Genomic DNA, 17,610 nt, shown 5'->3' on the forward strand with positions numbered 1-17,610 from the left:
ACCGCCGAATTGCTCAACACGTGGGGCGTGAGGTCTCCACAGTACATCGATGTTGTCGCCAGTGGTCGGCGGAAGGTGCACGTGCCCGTCGACCTGGGACCGGACCGCAGCGACGCTCGGATGCACGCCAAGACCGTAGGATCCTACGCAGTGCCGTAGGGGACCGCACCGCCACTTCCCAGCAAATTATGGACACTGTTGCTCCTGGGGTATCGGCAAGGACCATTCGCAACCGTCTCCATGAAGCTGGGCTACGGTCCCGCACACCGTTAGGCCGTCTTCCGCTCACGCCCCAACATCGTGCAGCCCGCCTCCAGTGGTGTCGCGACAGGCGTGAATGGAGGGACGAATGGAGACGTGTCGTCTTCAGCGATGAGAGTCGCTTCTGCCTTGGTGCCAATGATGGTCGTATGCGTGTTTGGCGCCGTGCAGGTGAGCGCCACAATCAGGACTGCATACGACCGAGGCACACAGGGCCAACACCCGGCATCATGGTGTGGGGAGCGATCTCCTACACTGGCCGTACACCACTGGTGATCGTCGAGGGGACACTGAATGGTGCACGGTACATCCAAACCATCATCGAACCCATCGTTCTACCATTCCTAGACCGGCAAGGGAACTTGCTGTTCTAACAGGACAATGCACGTCATCCCGTGCCACCCAACGTGCTCTAGAAGGTGTAAGTCAACTACCCTGGCCAGCAAGATCTCCGGATCTGTCCCCCATTGAGCATGTTTGGGACTGGATGAAGCGTCGTCTCACGCGGTCTGCACGTCCAGCACGAACGCTGGGCCAACTGAGGCGCCAGGTGGAAATGGCATGGCAAGCCGTTCCACAGGACTACATCCAGCATCTCTACGATCGTCTCCATGGGAGAATAGCAGCCTGCATTGCTGCGAAAGGTGGATATACACTGTACTAGTGCCGACATTGTGCATGCTCTGTTGCCTGTGTCTATGTGCCTGTGGTTCTGTCAGTGTGATCATGTGATGTATCTGACCCCAGGAATGTGTCAATAAAGTTTCCCCTTCCTGGGACAATGAATTCACGGTGTTCTTATTTCAATTTCCAGGAGTGTATATTAGGGAAAGGCAACCACTCACCTACAGTGGATCGATGCATGGAGTGCAGAAACACAAAACAGAAAACAGCATTCACACTAGCTTTCAATCACTAGTTTTTTTCTAACAACATTATATACAGTCGCACAGACGCCCAAACACACACTCTGTTTTTGGTCTGAAGTGTAGCCTTGTAGAAGTGAACTCAATTTAAAAAAAAGAAGACAGTTGAAACTTTTGAAATATGATGCTACAGGAGAATGCTGAGGATGCGATGTGTACATTGGATAATTAATGAAGAGGTACTGAAGCAAATTGGGGGAAAAAAGAAAATTGCAACTTGTTTAAAAGAAGGGATGCATTGTTGTGACACGTTCTGAGGCATCGAGAAATTGTCAGTTTGGTAATGGAAGGAAATGTGGGAGGTAAAACCTGTAGATGCAGAGACACAGTAGAGCAGAGTAAGCAGGTTAAAGTGGATGTAAGTTGCAGCAGTTACACAGAGACGAAGAGGCTTCAAATGAGGTTTGGGGTGTAGGGTTCACCTGTTGAGGCCCTAGTGAGATATTTGGTGTACTGGGTTAGGGAGTTCCTGTCACTGCAGATACCCCACCTACACTTGGATGGGCTGCACAGGAGGGATTTTTTGGTGTGGAATGGGTGGCAGGTGTCCAGTGGCAGGTACTGGCCTCATATTCAGGAGGACGAGGTTCCGATCTTCACCAGACTATCTCGATTAAGGTTTCCCTAAATTAGTTCATGGAAATGATGGGATGGTTCCTACTACAAGACTTTAGCCAACTACCTGTCCTTGTCAAACTAGACCTGTAGGTATGCAAATGCTAACATGTGGCAATTACGTTATTCTACAATGGAAAAACCTGGATGGATTATGTAAAACCAGGATGGATTATGTTATTCTGAAGCTAACCTAAACTCCGCCCAAACAGGCCCTGAAGGCCTAATGCTACCCACTGGCTGCCATGTCATCCTCAACCCACAGGCGTCACTGGATGCACATAGTCAGCACACCACTTTCCCAGCCATATGCCAGTTTACAAGATTGGAGCCACTATTTCTCAATCAAGTAGTTCCTCAGTTTGCCTCACAAGGGCTGAGCGCACCCTGCTTGCCAACAGTGCTCGGTTGACCGGATGGTCACCCATCCAAGTGCTAGCCCAGTCCAACAGCACTTAACTTCAGTGATCTGACAGGGGTAGAGGGACAGAGAGGTGGGAGGCAGGAAGAGGGGTTGTGGGTGAGCAACTAGCCGCTCAGAGGGAGGCAGACAGTTTCCCAGCTAGGGATGCAGGGTGGGAGGGGTTGCAGGTATTGCACTACGCACGAGGGCCAGAGCCATTGGCAAGCAGTGCACAATGGAGGTGATCTGCAGATGTGAATTGGGAGGGTATGATACGACAGAGGATGGGAAAACTGTTGGGCACAGAGTGTTGGGATAGTGAAGTAACGTTCCTCGGATGGTCAATTAGGAGAGGGGACCAAACAAGCGAGGTCATCGATTCCAGGTGGCAGAAACAAAGGGAGGAAAAACACAAATATACAGTCTAGTCAAGGGGAAGGGCAAACGGGCAAACAAAGAGGTAAGAGGAATGTTGGGACAGCAGGAAGAGGAAAGAACAGATGGGCATGGGCATGGGGGGGGGGGGGGGGGGGGAACAGCAGAAATGGGCGGACCAGAAACAATACGCACACTGGGGTACCAGCACCACAGCCGACCCTTCCTGATCCTCATACCGTACCACGATAAATGACACAATGGGGACAACACTAGGGGAAGAAGACACAAGAAAAGGGGAAACAAAACGGCACAAAAGACCACACAAACATAGGGGAAAAAATGGGGGAGAGCCTGGCCAGTGTGGAGGCAAGGCCAAAGTCTCCATAACCAACAGAAATGCCAACGCTAATGCTAACCAAAGGACTCCCCAATATCACAGTGAAATTCAAGGACTTAAACCTTGGAGGAGAAACCACTTATGCAAACAAAGCCAAGGACAGATGCAACCATGTGAGGGTTGTCCACTAACACTGAGGATGAGGAAGGTGGGAGGGAATATTTAATGCAAAGGGCCAAATGGCGCAGGTAGTTCAGCAAAATACAGATCAACGTCAGGAGGGCCCCCACAACAATCAGGGCAGGGGGGCGAGGGCACTCATTGTGGAGTTAAAAACGATGGGTCAACCTAGTATGGGCGATACAAAGACAGCAGAGGATGGTAGATTCCTGCCTGATGACTTCGAGGGGAGAACATCACATGGTGGGAGTCTCTTTGACTGCATGAAATTTATTAGCCAGGGAGGTAGGCCCCCGAAAGTCAGCCCACAACTGAACAAAGAGAAATTTGACCTAGAGCCACAAATCCTTCCCCGGAGGGGTCAAAAAGAATGGGGGGTAGGTGCCCTTGCTAGTGAAATGCGGTTAAACACCTGGACAAGATACTGTCGTCACGGAGGACTGATAAGTTTAAGCAATTGGTTATGGATGAAATCAGGGCCAGGGACTCAGTTGTGGGAGGAAGAGAGGGCCAGACAAAGTTCCCATTCAGTAAAAGGTTCAATGTAGGTTTCTGCCTGACATGGAGCAAAACAAGTGGGAAGCTTCAATCCATTGTTGTTTGAAGGAGGAAGGCAGCTGGATAGGAGACTGACGCCTTTCACCTTTTCAACACTGCTGTCGCAAAATGGGTTGTAAAGTATTCCATGAGACTTGACGGATTCGTACAAAGGCCAACTGGAACAGCAAGGCCCGGAATAGAAGAGTGTCACTGACAACCTTGTAGGGTACAGATGTAGCCCACACCCAAGACGAAGGGACAGAAGAACCTACGGACAAGAGAAAGCATTCCCAACACAACTGCTTGGAGCAAAGACATTTAAAGATAATAAGACTGGTGGAGGACTGGTGCTGCTTAAGACGTTGCAAGGCACAACGATAATCACAGATGATGGTGGCAATGGCCACGGCTCCACCACGCAACAGACCGGTGGCGAATGGGGTCCATCGACAAGTAATTAATAGCTACTGTCAAACTGTGGCCAAGAACAAAGTTGACCATCCTGTGGCGTAGCTGGCCACAACAAGTGTGATTTTGATGGCTACTTCACAACCTGGGACATCTGGATTCTTCCCTCGACCAACAACTTTCCTGAACTATGCAGATGAAAGTTCCTGTAACCCACCTGGCCCCAATCTCTGTTAAGCTGTTATCCCCAAACCCTCTACCCAAAGTCTCCCCTTCCTCTGCCCTGTCACCCTCTCCCAGTCACTCCACACTGGCTCCATGGCACTCATGCCTCATGTGCCTAGCCTGAGCACCTGGCACCTGCCACCCTGCCACATCCCTAGTTGACGAACCAGCTGCCTCCCTTCGATCTACTAGCCATCCACCCAGACTCCTCTTCTTGCCTCCCACCTCCCCCCCCCCCCTCCCCTCTATCCACCCCACACAGCACAATGCCCATACCTCATCCTAGTTCATCTGTCAAACTGCAATCCCTGCACTGCATTGTGCATTCAGCTGACAATGTGTAGGTGCAGCATCTGAGTCTAATGCTGGGATATGAACCCGGGGGCAAGGAGCACGGCCAGAATGGGGGCAGACGAGGAAACTTCGTAGGTTGGGTGGGTGGTGGGATACCACTGAGGGAGGGATGGTGAGGATATTCCTCATTTCAGCTCACAATGAGACGTAGTCGAAACCTTAGAGGTATATATCGAGTATATAATGTTCCAGTCCTATGTGATACTGAGTTACAAGAGACGGGAGGGGGAGATCCTTTCCGGACGGTCAGTGTGTATGTTGGGGACAGTAAGCAACTGAGGCGACAAACTGTGGGAGAATAACATCTGTCTGCAAAAGGCATCAGTGAGTCCCTTGGCATATTTGAAGAGTGATTGCTCGTCGCTGCAAACGTTACGACCGCAGATGGCCCTTACTGGGTGAAGCGAACAGGGAGAAGGTATCGAGGTTCTGGAGGGATGTCCTCACCCTCTGGCCTGAGTATGAGGAATCTGAATAAGGTCAGGGGTTTTTAATTCTGGGTGGGTAGGATGGATTTCTCTAGGTGGCCCATAAGTAGATCAGCATAGGATGATGGTGTGCAGGTGTCCTTGGCTGCAGCTCAAATTTGTTTGTGGGTAGTGCCTTCAAAGGAGAAGTTGTTGGTAGGGATACATTTAGGTGTCAGGAAAGATACTGATCAGTGAAGGCAAGGCCACAGGCACTGAAGATGCTCACCCCTTCCATCTGGACCAATACAGAAAATTGCCCTATCCTTAGCAACAACCCAGTCTGAAATTATCCACCTCTAGCAGCAACCCATCATTCCACTATGATCTCTATCTGTTCAAGTTCAGCCAACAGTCCTCACCAATGTAGTCCTGCAAAACTTTATAAATCAGGAGCACACCTACTTGCACTAACTCTGCTCCACATGTAATATCTTCCTCCTTTGCAATGCTAAATTCCTGTCTTTCATCTCCTGGAATGAAACCCTTAACCCCTAGGAGCTAGAGCAACACACACACCACCACCTCAAACAACTGTCCAACATGTCTACTGTGGTGTCACCGCCAGACACCACACCTGCTAGGTGGTAGCCTTTAAATCGGCCGCGGCCCATTAGTATACGTCGGACCCGCGTGTCGCCACTGTCAGTGAAAGCAGACCGAGTGCCGCCACACGGCAGGTCTAGAGAGACTTACTAGCACTCGCCCCAGTTGTACAGCCGACTTTGCTAGCGATGCTACACTGACAAATACGCTCTCATTTGCCGAGACGATAGTTAGCATAGCCTTCAGCTACGTCATTTGCTACGACCTAGCAAGGCGCCATTACCAGTTAATATTGAAATTATACTTTTGTATTGTCAAGAGCGATGTACACCGATTATGGATTAAAGTTAAGTATTCCAGCAACAGCGTACCTTATTGGCTATATTAATTACATTTAACTGTTCCAGACCTCACGCCAGTCTGTGTGTAATAAAAACGCGTGCATTTCGACCTCCTCTAGCAACACGGTGTTGGCTCTTCTGCCAACACAGCATCTACCACATACTCCCACCTCTGACTACCACTATCCACCACCTCTATGAGAGTCTACATCGAATTCCCCCCCCCCTTCCCCTCGCACTTGCCAAATCCCGCCTTGCGGACCTACTGCATCTAACACACTATCAAGTCCCACCTACCAGCCCATAGAACCCATACCCTAAACAGGCCTGCATTAGTGTCACTAACTGTCCTCCAAAAGCCTCAGTCCCACAGAAATATGTCATTTCCAAGGCCTTACCTTTTGCCTCATTCCCTAATTCAAACAACGTAGGTTTGTTCATGGCCTTTTCTCCCCCTCCCAGTCACCACACCGAAAAAACACTTTTTCACCACCGACGCTGTCAATCACACTTGACCTAAAACCAATACTGAGCCTAGACTTACTGAATTTACTCCCCCACATGACCCCTTTATATAGGACAGTAGGTTACAGGTAATACACTCAAGGTATCAGCTCAGAAGGGCACAGGTTCTCTCCAAGGGGTAGCAGTATTCACCCATAATGGGGCATGCTGAGAGGTTGCGTTTATGCACCTCAGAAAGCACACAGAAAGTAGGAGTGCAGGAAGTGATGTGGGTGAGGAGGGAGATAACTCAAGGAGAGGTTCTGGGATGGACCAAGGGATGGAGATCCTGTTAAATTTCTAGAATGGCACCACTGCGACCGACCTCATATGTGGATGTGTCTGACAATTGGTGGAGTCCATCAGATAGGTAATTCTTGCAGTTCATGAGCACAGTGGTGGAACCTCTGTGAGCAGATAAGATTATAAGAGTTGGATCAGTTTTAGGAGGCAGATTGTGGTTCTTCCTGTGAAAGTTAGGGGTACAGGGAAAGACTGGAACAGTGAGTAGCAAAAGATGGATACCACTGACAGGATGTCATTTTCAAATCTTAAGATGTTGTTTTGTAGGTTTATTTCTTCATGGCTACTACACCCCAAGATCAATAAACATGTAAAAATGTTAAAGTAATAATTGAGACTATATTAGTTAAAAATTGTCAGACGTTTCTGCTATACATTGTTGAAATTGTCACATTCTGAGTAACAATTTAGGAAAAGCAAAACCTTATTATGAAATGACACCTGTGCAAGTAGTGTTTACTCAGCTTGCAAGCTACCCATCAGAGAATCCTGGAGAGCCACTGCGCATGCTTTTGCTATAGAGTGGAGACCACCATTGCCTTGAAATGTTTAGTTGCTACCTCAGGCCAAGTGCCACCACTCCCAGCAAACAGGTTCACACGTACTGACAAGAACGTGCACTGCTCGATTTTGAGGTTCACAGACAGACAACAGTGGTGGTGTACGTATATATCAGTGGACCTACGTGCCTAGCACTTTAATTGCTGGACTTGAGGATTTCTGTCAAACTACATATTATGCATACAGTTAGACTGCCCCACATCTACTTGCTAAATTATCTAGGCAACTATAATCAGAAGTCCATACCTTCTCACTGGGCAGTCCCAGCTCTGACAGACACTGGTACACCATCTTCTCCGTCCTCCCGGATGCAAACGTTTTGGCAACTACCTTCACAGGAACTTTGCCCTTAGGGTTCACCAACATTCCGAGGCGCATCCAGCTGAAGCACAACAGACATAAGTTATGTGGGAGATGTAATGGGAGAAATGGGAAGGGAGGGGGGACATTGCTATAGGAAGTTAGTAACTGACTACATCTTTGCAAGTAGGTCCATTCTCAACAGACTCGAGCATACACTATAATCAGTAAACGTGTGTGTTCATTTCTCAGAGATTAACTAATCTTAGTACAGCTTTGAAGAAAATGTTGTACTGTGAAGATCAAGTTATACAATGATATTTGTTATCAAAACGTCACTTCCGAAAGTTTTGTGATATTTAACAACCGTCAAATGTTTAATGAGTTAATTATAAAGAGCCCTGAAATTTTGTAACAAATTGGCAGTAACCAGAACAGGTCTTTGCCCCAGCAGTGGACTGTGTGGCGTGCGTCATTTGAAATTTTCTGACAGGTTGGATAACAGCTAGCTCAGTCAGTAAAAGCGTTATCTAGGAAAGGTTCAGAGTCCAAATCCCATTACAGAACACAGTTTTAAGCTGTCAAGACTTTGTATTGGCAGCAAATAAAGGTTATACTATTTGATCCCAAGCTGCCAGAAAACTGTCAATGACACACATGCTAAGTAAAGTGGCCACTATGTAGGCTACATGAATACTATACTGTAAGAGGAAAGCTGCTTAACATAAATATCATCACACGATGAAGTAATCTTAACTTAATAAATTTACAGGTCGCATTATAAGAGCATCATATAGTTAGTACCAATATAAACATTAATTACAGTTTCATTCACGGGTCTGTGGGTTCTCCTGCCTAAATCCTTTCAAATTTTCAATTACCTGAATGATATAGTGAGAGAGTTAAAATGTGTTGTCTCAGTCTGTCTAGATTGACAGAAACAGTAGGAACAGGACACTGGCATCAGATGAATCAATGCCCTGTCTTCTCAAGAGCTGCTAGTTCTCATACTGTCAAAACTGAGGGAAACCTATAGCACTGTTCCAGACAACTGTTCTGTAAATAATTTCCTCAAGTTCCTTTAGTAGCATCAATTATCTCTGTGTACACACCGTTTTCTCTGGGAGTACTACCTCTCTTCATACCTTACACCTGTTTTTTTAAACAGTCTCTCAAAGAATTGAAATGTTAAACAAAAGCTTAGAATGCTTGAACACTTTTCTCTGTGTCATTTATTGTGTCATTTGCCACCTTCACTGATGAAGTATGGTGAACTAAGGTCAGTTGACTACTCTCCACCTAACTATGTTTTAAAATTTTTCCTCTTAGCATGCTCGAGTATGATTTATATAATACAACCAACTGCTTCCAACATGAGTTCACTTTAACCTTCACTTCAATGAGCCTTCTTACTTCTTCTCAAAGACCTTTACAAGTACATTCTGCTTCATTTGTCATGTCATATCATATCTCATTCAAATTATTATTTGCTCAAAGCTTTCACTGTCTCTTTAATTATTGCCTCATTCCATAGGAAAGTTTCTTTTCTTTTGCTTTATTCGTACTTGTAACCCTTTTATACTGTTTTTTCTCTTTTTGCAGTTTAGATAGGTATCTTTCTTCAACAACAGACCCGAAATTTTAGGCAGCCGCAAACAAAATAAACAATGATTCACAATCATCCACAGAAATAAGCCGGCTTTGTAAGTGGTCAGACAGCAATGTGCAGAATTTAAGTTCTGTCAATAGACACATATACGAGTACAAAAAGCTTTGCTAGCTTCTGAAGCTATTAGGTCCATCCTCATGAACAGGAGACAGTAGTCTCAGAGTAGGTTAGAAAGCACAGGGTGAGAGGGACCCAACTACCTTATATTGCACATCTCATAATTTATTTAAATACATTTAAACACAGTTCCCAACTGATTTCAGTTAAATGTTCATGAAAAAAGTAGATTTTCCGCCTCAATTATTACATACCAGAATTAATGTAAGTTATGGGTAATCACTGAATAATTTATACTGAGTCTGGCTTACTGTTAAAAATTACTCTTAGCTCTACGAGAAAACACCAAATACATTTAAAAATAATGATGAAATATGATGATAAAACAAATGCTACAGTTATGCAAAATATTTGGTTGCTACATTTTTGATATCCAAAACACAGTAGCAGTAGATCGTGCACCAAAAGTTGGAGTTTACTTGTAACATTAGATATGCTGAACTACACAGTTTGCGGTGAATGTAAAGGAGCTGCATGCACTTGAGTTACTGACTGTAGTTGTGCAAAGTGCAACTGCCAGCATGCACACATAAACACATATGGCTTACACTTTTTGTGCAGTTATGAAAGCCATTTCAAAAGAGACAGCTATCTTAAAAATATACAACACCTTGCAATATAACAGACAGAAAATCTAAATGGTGTATATTCTTAATGCTAATATTTTACTAAGTCCCTTAAAACGCAAATGGTCAAACAAGACACATTCTCTACCTTTAGAACTTAACTAACAAAATAAGCAGTTACTTTAAGGATTTCTCAATATGTCAACAGACATAATAAGAAATTTTGTACAGGATACAATACACCACAATATGTTACAGCAACAACAGTTGGCAATTCAATACATATTGCTCACCATTTTGAAAGAAACTCAATTTCATTTGTCATCCATGACCCAACTTACAGACCAAAATATTCAGGCACTCTGAAAGTTGTGACACAGTGACAAATGAAACTCAGTTTGTGTGTGTGTGTGTGTGTGTGTGTGTGTGTGTGTAATACTTTATGATGTTGTACTATTAGAAACTGACATATGGAAACAATTTATTGAGTTATTAAGTAACATGAACATAGAAACAATTTACTAAGTTATTAAGTAAAACAAACACATTAACTTTTACAAAGCGACAACTATTTCTGAATGGTAGCTCTGTTTTATAAACATAAGCACAAAGACGTTTCCCAGGAGAAGATACGGATAAAAGGAATCTTCGTCAATCGACAGCTTCCTCCACATAACCTGTGAATTGACTGTATGTCACTGAGGGATTACAGAGTGAGTAACTTTCGATACTGCCCGATATATGCGAGCAATACTGGTAAACATCTCAAAAGATACAATGGTGGAATACTGAAATTCCAGCTGCCACCAACTGCAACTGAATACATGTCTGTAACATGTCCAGAAATTAAAACCTGCAGATTTAGAAAGGCTACAGCAGAAAATTGCAGCAGAGAGCTGCCATTCAGAAACGGTCGTCACTAGCGGCGCGGCGCATCGCAGCACAGCACAGCACAGACAGAGGAGCCCCGAACCACATCTCAGTTTCCCAGCTCCCAAAAACCCCGCAAGCACAGCCCCGAGAGAGGCAGCGACACACAGTCATCACACGGGTGTAGAACATGTAAATCTTTGCAACTGACACCAAAGTTTATTCACTAAAATTCGGAGTGTCGCAAACCGAGAGTCCCAGAAAATATGCACCACGCCCAGCTCTCCCCAGTTGTGCCGCATCTCGTGCTGGCAGATTCCCCTTCCTCTGTACACTCGAATCTGTTCCTCAGACACTGGCAGGTTGCAAATCGATCCGAGCCAAAACTGACTTAGGGGTGGCCTTGGAAAAAAAAAAAAAATCACAAAAAATAGCTGCACCATTCAGCACTTCAGACTAGCGTGTCAGCAGCATCTGCTCACAACAAATCTGACACTGCAAGTTTACAGCAAACACCGACTAACCAGTCCAGGTACTCCTGCCATATGACATCAGTTCTAGCACTGGCGTGACAGAAAGGTCGTCTCGAAATGTTCTTTTTCCTCACTAAGCACAACTGCATTTAACAGATTATGTGAGGTTGCTGAACAACTGACACTGGAATTCTGAATATTCTGATCAGTTACATTGAGAATTTCTATGGAATATCAAAGTAAGAATGTAGTCTGCAATTTCTGAAAGTGAAATTTACTGTACTGATCTTTCTCCACCAAACTATAACTTCTGAAATATGTGTGAGCAATATATTGTGATTTTTTCAGAAAAATGACAAACAACAAAATGTTCCAAGTTATTTTCTGCAGGGCAAAGAGAGAACACAGGTCGCCGACACGTCTACTCGCAGTATTATGAGATGTTTCCAATTACGGGAACTACGTGATAAATGGCGCAACAGTTTTCTCGGACACCCTCCCACACCCACTCCCGACTAGTCACAGTGAGTGAGACTGACGTGCCTCTGGTCACGGCGCGACAAACAAGTTGCAGCGTGCACAAATACGGGAGCTCGTAGGCCCCACACAGTGGCGAATAGGGTCCTTGTGTCGTACGTGAACTACCCTGTGATACACGTGCCAGCTTTGGGATGCCACTGCACTCCCAAAGACCTTGCTGCACAAAAATTTCGATGGTGGTCAATCAGATTTTATGCCACTCATCACAAAGAAATTGTTGCACGTATTCGAGTTGTACTTACAATATTCGATGGGTTTCGATTACATTCCAATGTCAGGTGCACCAGATAATAATGTTCGACACTATTGATTGTGCCAGTTGAGAAAAGCACATTTTTTCAGTCTCATGAAAACAGTCTAGAACATTACTGTACTGGGTTATGTAATCTTCATGTGGAAATACCAAGTAAGCACAGTCACCAAAACTGCCTCACAGACCTCACCCATCTCCTTCACATAGGGTACGACCATAAGGTCTGACGCACCCCCAGAAACCACGGTGTGACTACCCGAACTGTTATGACCCGCTACTGTGCTTCAAAGCACACACAAGAATTTCTAGACTCTCCCCTACCACTGTCTTTTTGTCAAAGCCTTTCTAATCCACTCCTATCTCTGTCAGTAAAATTGTACCAACTGGGTTGCTAACATTCATTTTGTCCCATCAAAATAACTGAGCAAGAGATTGTGTCTATTATGTAAGACACACTGTACCTGATCTTCAAAAGTTGCTTTCAGAACAAACTGTTCTCTTTCAGAATGGCATTAAATACATGAACACTTTCTTTAAGTAAGTATGATTTAAAACGAAGGAGTAGTAAAGATTTCTACAAAGCAAACAATGGACTATACATTTTGTCATATTTAAATAACTGGACGAAAGTGTGTGGCATGTCTTTTTCAGAATGCCATTCAAAATATCAAAAGTTTTTGTTTTATCAACACTGCAGCACACAATCACCAACAGATCGAGAGTGACAGACCTGGTCAGTAAGGGGCATAACATGCTCCAATAACTCCTGTACAGAGGGGAGATGCCGAGTTGACCGAACAAAATGTGACAGCCATATGGAGTCTTGCCTGTAACCAGAACCAGTCTGTGCATTTGTATTTTTTGTGCAATGATGACAAAGCTAGCTCTCATCACCAGTTAGAATCTCCTGGTGGTCCTGACCTGTGTCCATTTGCTTGTCTGCAGTTGCGTGGCTGTAGTTGTGACCAGGATTGATTGGAGGAAGTACGGAATACTGACCCAGTCTTCAAAAAAAGAAAGGACACTATTTAAGAATTATAGATTGGTGTCACTGATGTGCCGTTCTATGGAAATACTTGAGAAAATTCTACAGAAGAGTATGAGAGGTGGCTGAGTAAAAAATGACGAAACAACCACAAAGCATCAGGCCAGTCACAAATCTTATCCTTGCAGTAAGGCAGGTACAGGAGCAGCACTATGAATGAAAGGCACAAGAACCTGCACATTCTACAGTATTTTCTTGTGCCTTTCATTTACAGATATGAAAATGGTGGCAGAGGAACCGGTTAACAGAAATGTTACAAGTGTCACCCAGATTTGCTGATGGTCTTCCTGGATTGTGAGAAGTGTGTTCCCCAGTAACATATGAGAAGTCCTCAAGAGCCGAGGCGTGCAAAAATGAGCAACTGGCTTGGTTACCACCAAAGTAGAAGCAATGTGACGTTGCAGAGAAGACATTTAAAACAAAAAAGTTCACTTTTACCTTCAATTTTTGCAGTCGCCACACATGACGTAATGCACACAGTGGCAGAAAAAGTCAGAGAAGACAACTGTAAATTAACAGCACTTCTGGTGACCTAATAATCTGGGGGAACACGGATGATCTAGCTCAGCAGCAATTTGATGCACAGGTACAGGTGGTCACATTATTTGGTAAGAAATGTAACGTGAGGAAGAGTGAGTGAGTTCATGATTGTGATCAGGAGGGAAAAAGACTATCCTGGGACTTGTGCTGGCAACAGAACAGCTGGAGAATGCAGATAGCTTACAGTAGTGCAGAAACATAGTGGAACAAATGACGAGGAAGCCAACAAGAGAGAGGGGCGAGTAGAAGCAGCAATACTGTGAGAAGTGTCACGAGCCCGGTGTGGGATAACAGTGTCCCACGGCTAACAGAGGTGAGCAACTATTGACTCTGCTGTGTGGCTATCCTGACCTGGCCTTCTGAAACCCGGACAGGGAAGAAAATGGGTTTAAGCAAGATACAGGCCCGTGAAATGAAATTTCACAGAAGCAGAATGTGAATGATTACTACAGATGGAATAATAAATAAAGAGACTGGGGAAACAGTAAAGGAAACAAAACAATTGTACAGCATTAATGGCACAGAGACCCTGTCTGCAGTCATTCGGTCGCCCAATGCGTGTTTTTCTATTCAATGACACTCAGGTGGCTCACGCACTGACAGAGACGAGACGATTAGGATGACACACTTGGTCTCTGAGTGAAGAAAACCTCCAATCTGGCCAGGAATCAAATACGGGAGCCCGAGATCTAGAGGCGGCTGCATTACATGCAACACTGCAAGTTGTGGGCACATTACAGGAATTAGGACGTAAACTGGGAAGCTCGAATGGTACAAAATTGAAAGAGAATGACACACAGAATACTGAGGCAGACACTAGAAATTGAGGCTCTGAGCAAATATATGAAAAGTGAGACCGGTGGATAGTCAGCTGAAAGGGGTAAAAGAGAGAATTTAGAAAGGAGGAGAGCACTGGAACTGCAGAGTGGGTGGATGGGGAAAGACTGAGAGGCTTATGGGCAGTGCAGGCCTGGCCAGTGGCTGCAGACTGTCCCTCACAACAACTCGTCGGTGTGTAGCAAGAGGGTTACCCGCCAGCAAGAGCAGCTGTGTCCAGTGTTGATCTCCACGACCTTCTGGAAGGTTTCTTCTCTGCACCCCTCTGTCGTGATTATGAGAGTGTTGCCAACAACGGTGACAATAATATTTAAATTAATAACCTCTTACTCGTAATCGACGGCAGGGCAACTGATCGACATCGGTTCAGAACACACTAGTCCAAAGTGTGGATGGAAGAACATTTTTCACAAGTAGGTAGCAGACCTGGAAAAAATTCCACTAGCACTTGTACACATGAAGTTAGGCCCGATGAAACACTTTGTGAAAGCCTTAACCAAAGTTGGAGAATATTTCAAGTGTAGCTGCAAGAATTTTCCTTACCTATCAGAGGCGAAGATGGGAGAAGGCATATCTGCTGGGCCTGGCATACTAAAAAATAATGTTTGATTCCAGATCTGAATCGAAAATTTCTGTTACTATGAGGCAGCCCTAGGTACAACTCAAGGAATTTCTTACTGAGCTATTAGGGAGCAAAATGGACTCCAATTATAGCCGTCAGGGTGGAAAAGTCCTAGAATTTAGGCTGTCCGATGAGACTCGAGACTGACTTCAATTTTGTCATCAGAAAGGTACTGTGCACTGCAGCACTGCTGTCGGTCACTCTGCACCTGATGCTTTCTTCGAGGTGAAAAAGCTGTGGATGAGAGAGAATGGAAATGGCATCCAATGGTCATATTATTCCCATCTGATAATGGAACATTTTCATATTTATACCTCAATAAAAGCTTTGTTTGTACTGAAAGATAAAATTATTTTTCATTCCAATTACACGTTTTACTAATTTCCAAGTTTGTAGTAAAGTTACACTGCAACAAACCTATATGTGACTGGAAGTAATTGAAGACAGATTCAGTGCTAAAAAATATATTTTCGTTGGCCCGTGTTGTGATCTCATTACTGCAATATCATTTTACAGCAAAATTTAAGCTGTGTCAGCTGTTAAAATAAGGTCAATCACAGAATGTCAACTTTGATAGATGCCTCGTACAATTATTTGGAATCTCCTATTACATATTCCTGCAGATGTAAGTCAAATCTCATAGTTTCATACTACATATACCAAAGATCACTGTAATGGAAATTGACGTTTGGCGTCATTGGCCGGGAGGCCCCTTACGGGGCAGGTCCGGCCACCTCGGTGCAGGTCTTATTACAGTCAACGCCACATTGGGTGACCTGCACGCCAGATGGGGATGAAATGATGATGAAGACAACACAACACCCAGTCCCTGAGCAGAGAAAATCCCCAACCCTGCCGGGAATTGAACCCAGGCCCCTTAGGATGGCAGTCTGTCACGCTGACCATTCAGCTATCGGGGCGGACAAGATCACTGTATACATGTCACAGTTCATTTTGGTGCTGCTGTGAATCATACACACTTATTATTTAAGGTTGCACAGCCGGCCCTGTATTATTTGATTCTGTCAGGAATTTTTCAGCTTCACTAACTTATACTCTTGTGTCATTTCCCTGATTGTCTCTCACACTGTGTGCCAATTAAAGGAACCATCGGTCTGAATTTCTACCTGTCACTAAAGATTTCTTCTAGCCTGATGCACACCCGGTCACTTCCGTGATTGGCACCATCTGTGCAGTGCTGTATGAGTAGTGAAAAGAGTCCCCCAACACAGAAAACCTACCTTTCAACAGTTAGTCAAAAAACTTAATTCCTAAAACTATTTTGTGAGACAGTGATAAAATTAAAACCAGAAGCTATTCCCATTATCTTCTGGAGTTTGTAAACATGAAGGGAGGAGCCGCACCAGGGACACACCATTTGCCATGGCCGAATCTGAGCATTTGGGTGAAGTGACTTATGAAGGCATTGGGAAACTGCAAGATGGACACCTAAACATCAGTTTGAATGTCACGTCCACTAATATTTGAGTCGACTTTCCCGGTGACAGTGTTGCCTAATAACAGTAGATGGCACCAGGTCCACCAACGACTTAGCTGGTGAAATTTAAACAATAATCTAATTTCCATGTGGTCGACAGCCTTGCAGCAGGGGTAACACTGGTTACTGTCAGATCACTGAAGTTAAACGTTGTCGGGTTCGGCTAGCACTCGGACGGGTGATCGAGTCCATCGAGTGCTGTCATCGAGAGAGTTGCAAGTCAGTTCTTGTGAGGCCAATTGAGGAGCTACTCGACTGAGAGGTAGCGGTGCCGGTCATGAAAACTGACAACATCTGGGAGAGTGGTGTGCTGATCACATGCCCCTACTAGATCTGCATCCAATCATGTCTAAGGCTGCTAAGGCTGAGGATACCATGGCAGTCGGTCAGTACCGTTGGGCCTTCTGAAGCCTGTTCAGACAGAGACAATAATTTTCGTGAGCTGTTGCCTGCTCTGAAGTAACCAATCAACTGTATTTCACAGATGGAAACAGTAATGGTGAAAAAACAATGTATGTGATCTGGCAAAATACGAGACGGTGTGGTTTCCACAGTCTTGCTAACACTGCTTGACAGGCACAGAATTGATGTCATCGCCTTTTCTTTTGATCTGAACTAGTATAAAACTCTCGAGTTTCCAGCTGAGTGAGTTTGTAGAAATGACATGACACATTGGTATGTGTCACTCGCACCGTCTTCTGGGAGTCATTTTTACACGGGCAAAGTTGTACCGTGAGGCACATCACCTGTCAATACGGTCACAACTGAGACACCATTTTGACACTCGACCAAAAGATAACAGGGTGACACTCGTCAAAACATTGCGCGGTTCTAACAAACACACTCAGCTGGAAACACAAGACTGTATTAGACACTGAAGGTTTTTGCCATCCCTCAAGCCCCTGATCCATCAGATCTAAATTCACACTTC

General features: G+C 44.8%; 1 protein-coding gene across 5 annotated transcripts in view; it reads right to left on the reverse strand.

Annotated features, from left to right (window-relative positions):
• LOC126210263 (1-phosphatidylinositol 4,5-bisphosphate phosphodiesterase) overlaps window positions 1-17,610 on the reverse strand; it is a 421,472-nt gene that overhangs the window by 118,650 nt on the left and 285,212 nt on the right. For all 5 annotated transcript variants that reach the window (XM_049939453.1, XM_049939454.1, XM_049939456.1 and 2 more), the window contains one exon: window positions 7,596-7,731. In XM_049939453.1, coding sequence (XP_049795410.1) covers window positions 7,596-7,731 — 136 coding nt within the window. The remainder of the gene's footprint in view (window positions 1-7,595; window positions 7,732-17,610) is intronic.

This window comes from Schistocerca nitens, chromosome 10 (genome assembly GCF_023898315.1).
Source record: "Schistocerca nitens isolate TAMUIC-IGC-003100 chromosome 10, iqSchNite1.1, whole genome shotgun sequence".
Taxonomy (NCBI): domain Eukaryota; kingdom Metazoa; phylum Arthropoda; class Insecta; order Orthoptera; family Acrididae; genus Schistocerca; species Schistocerca nitens.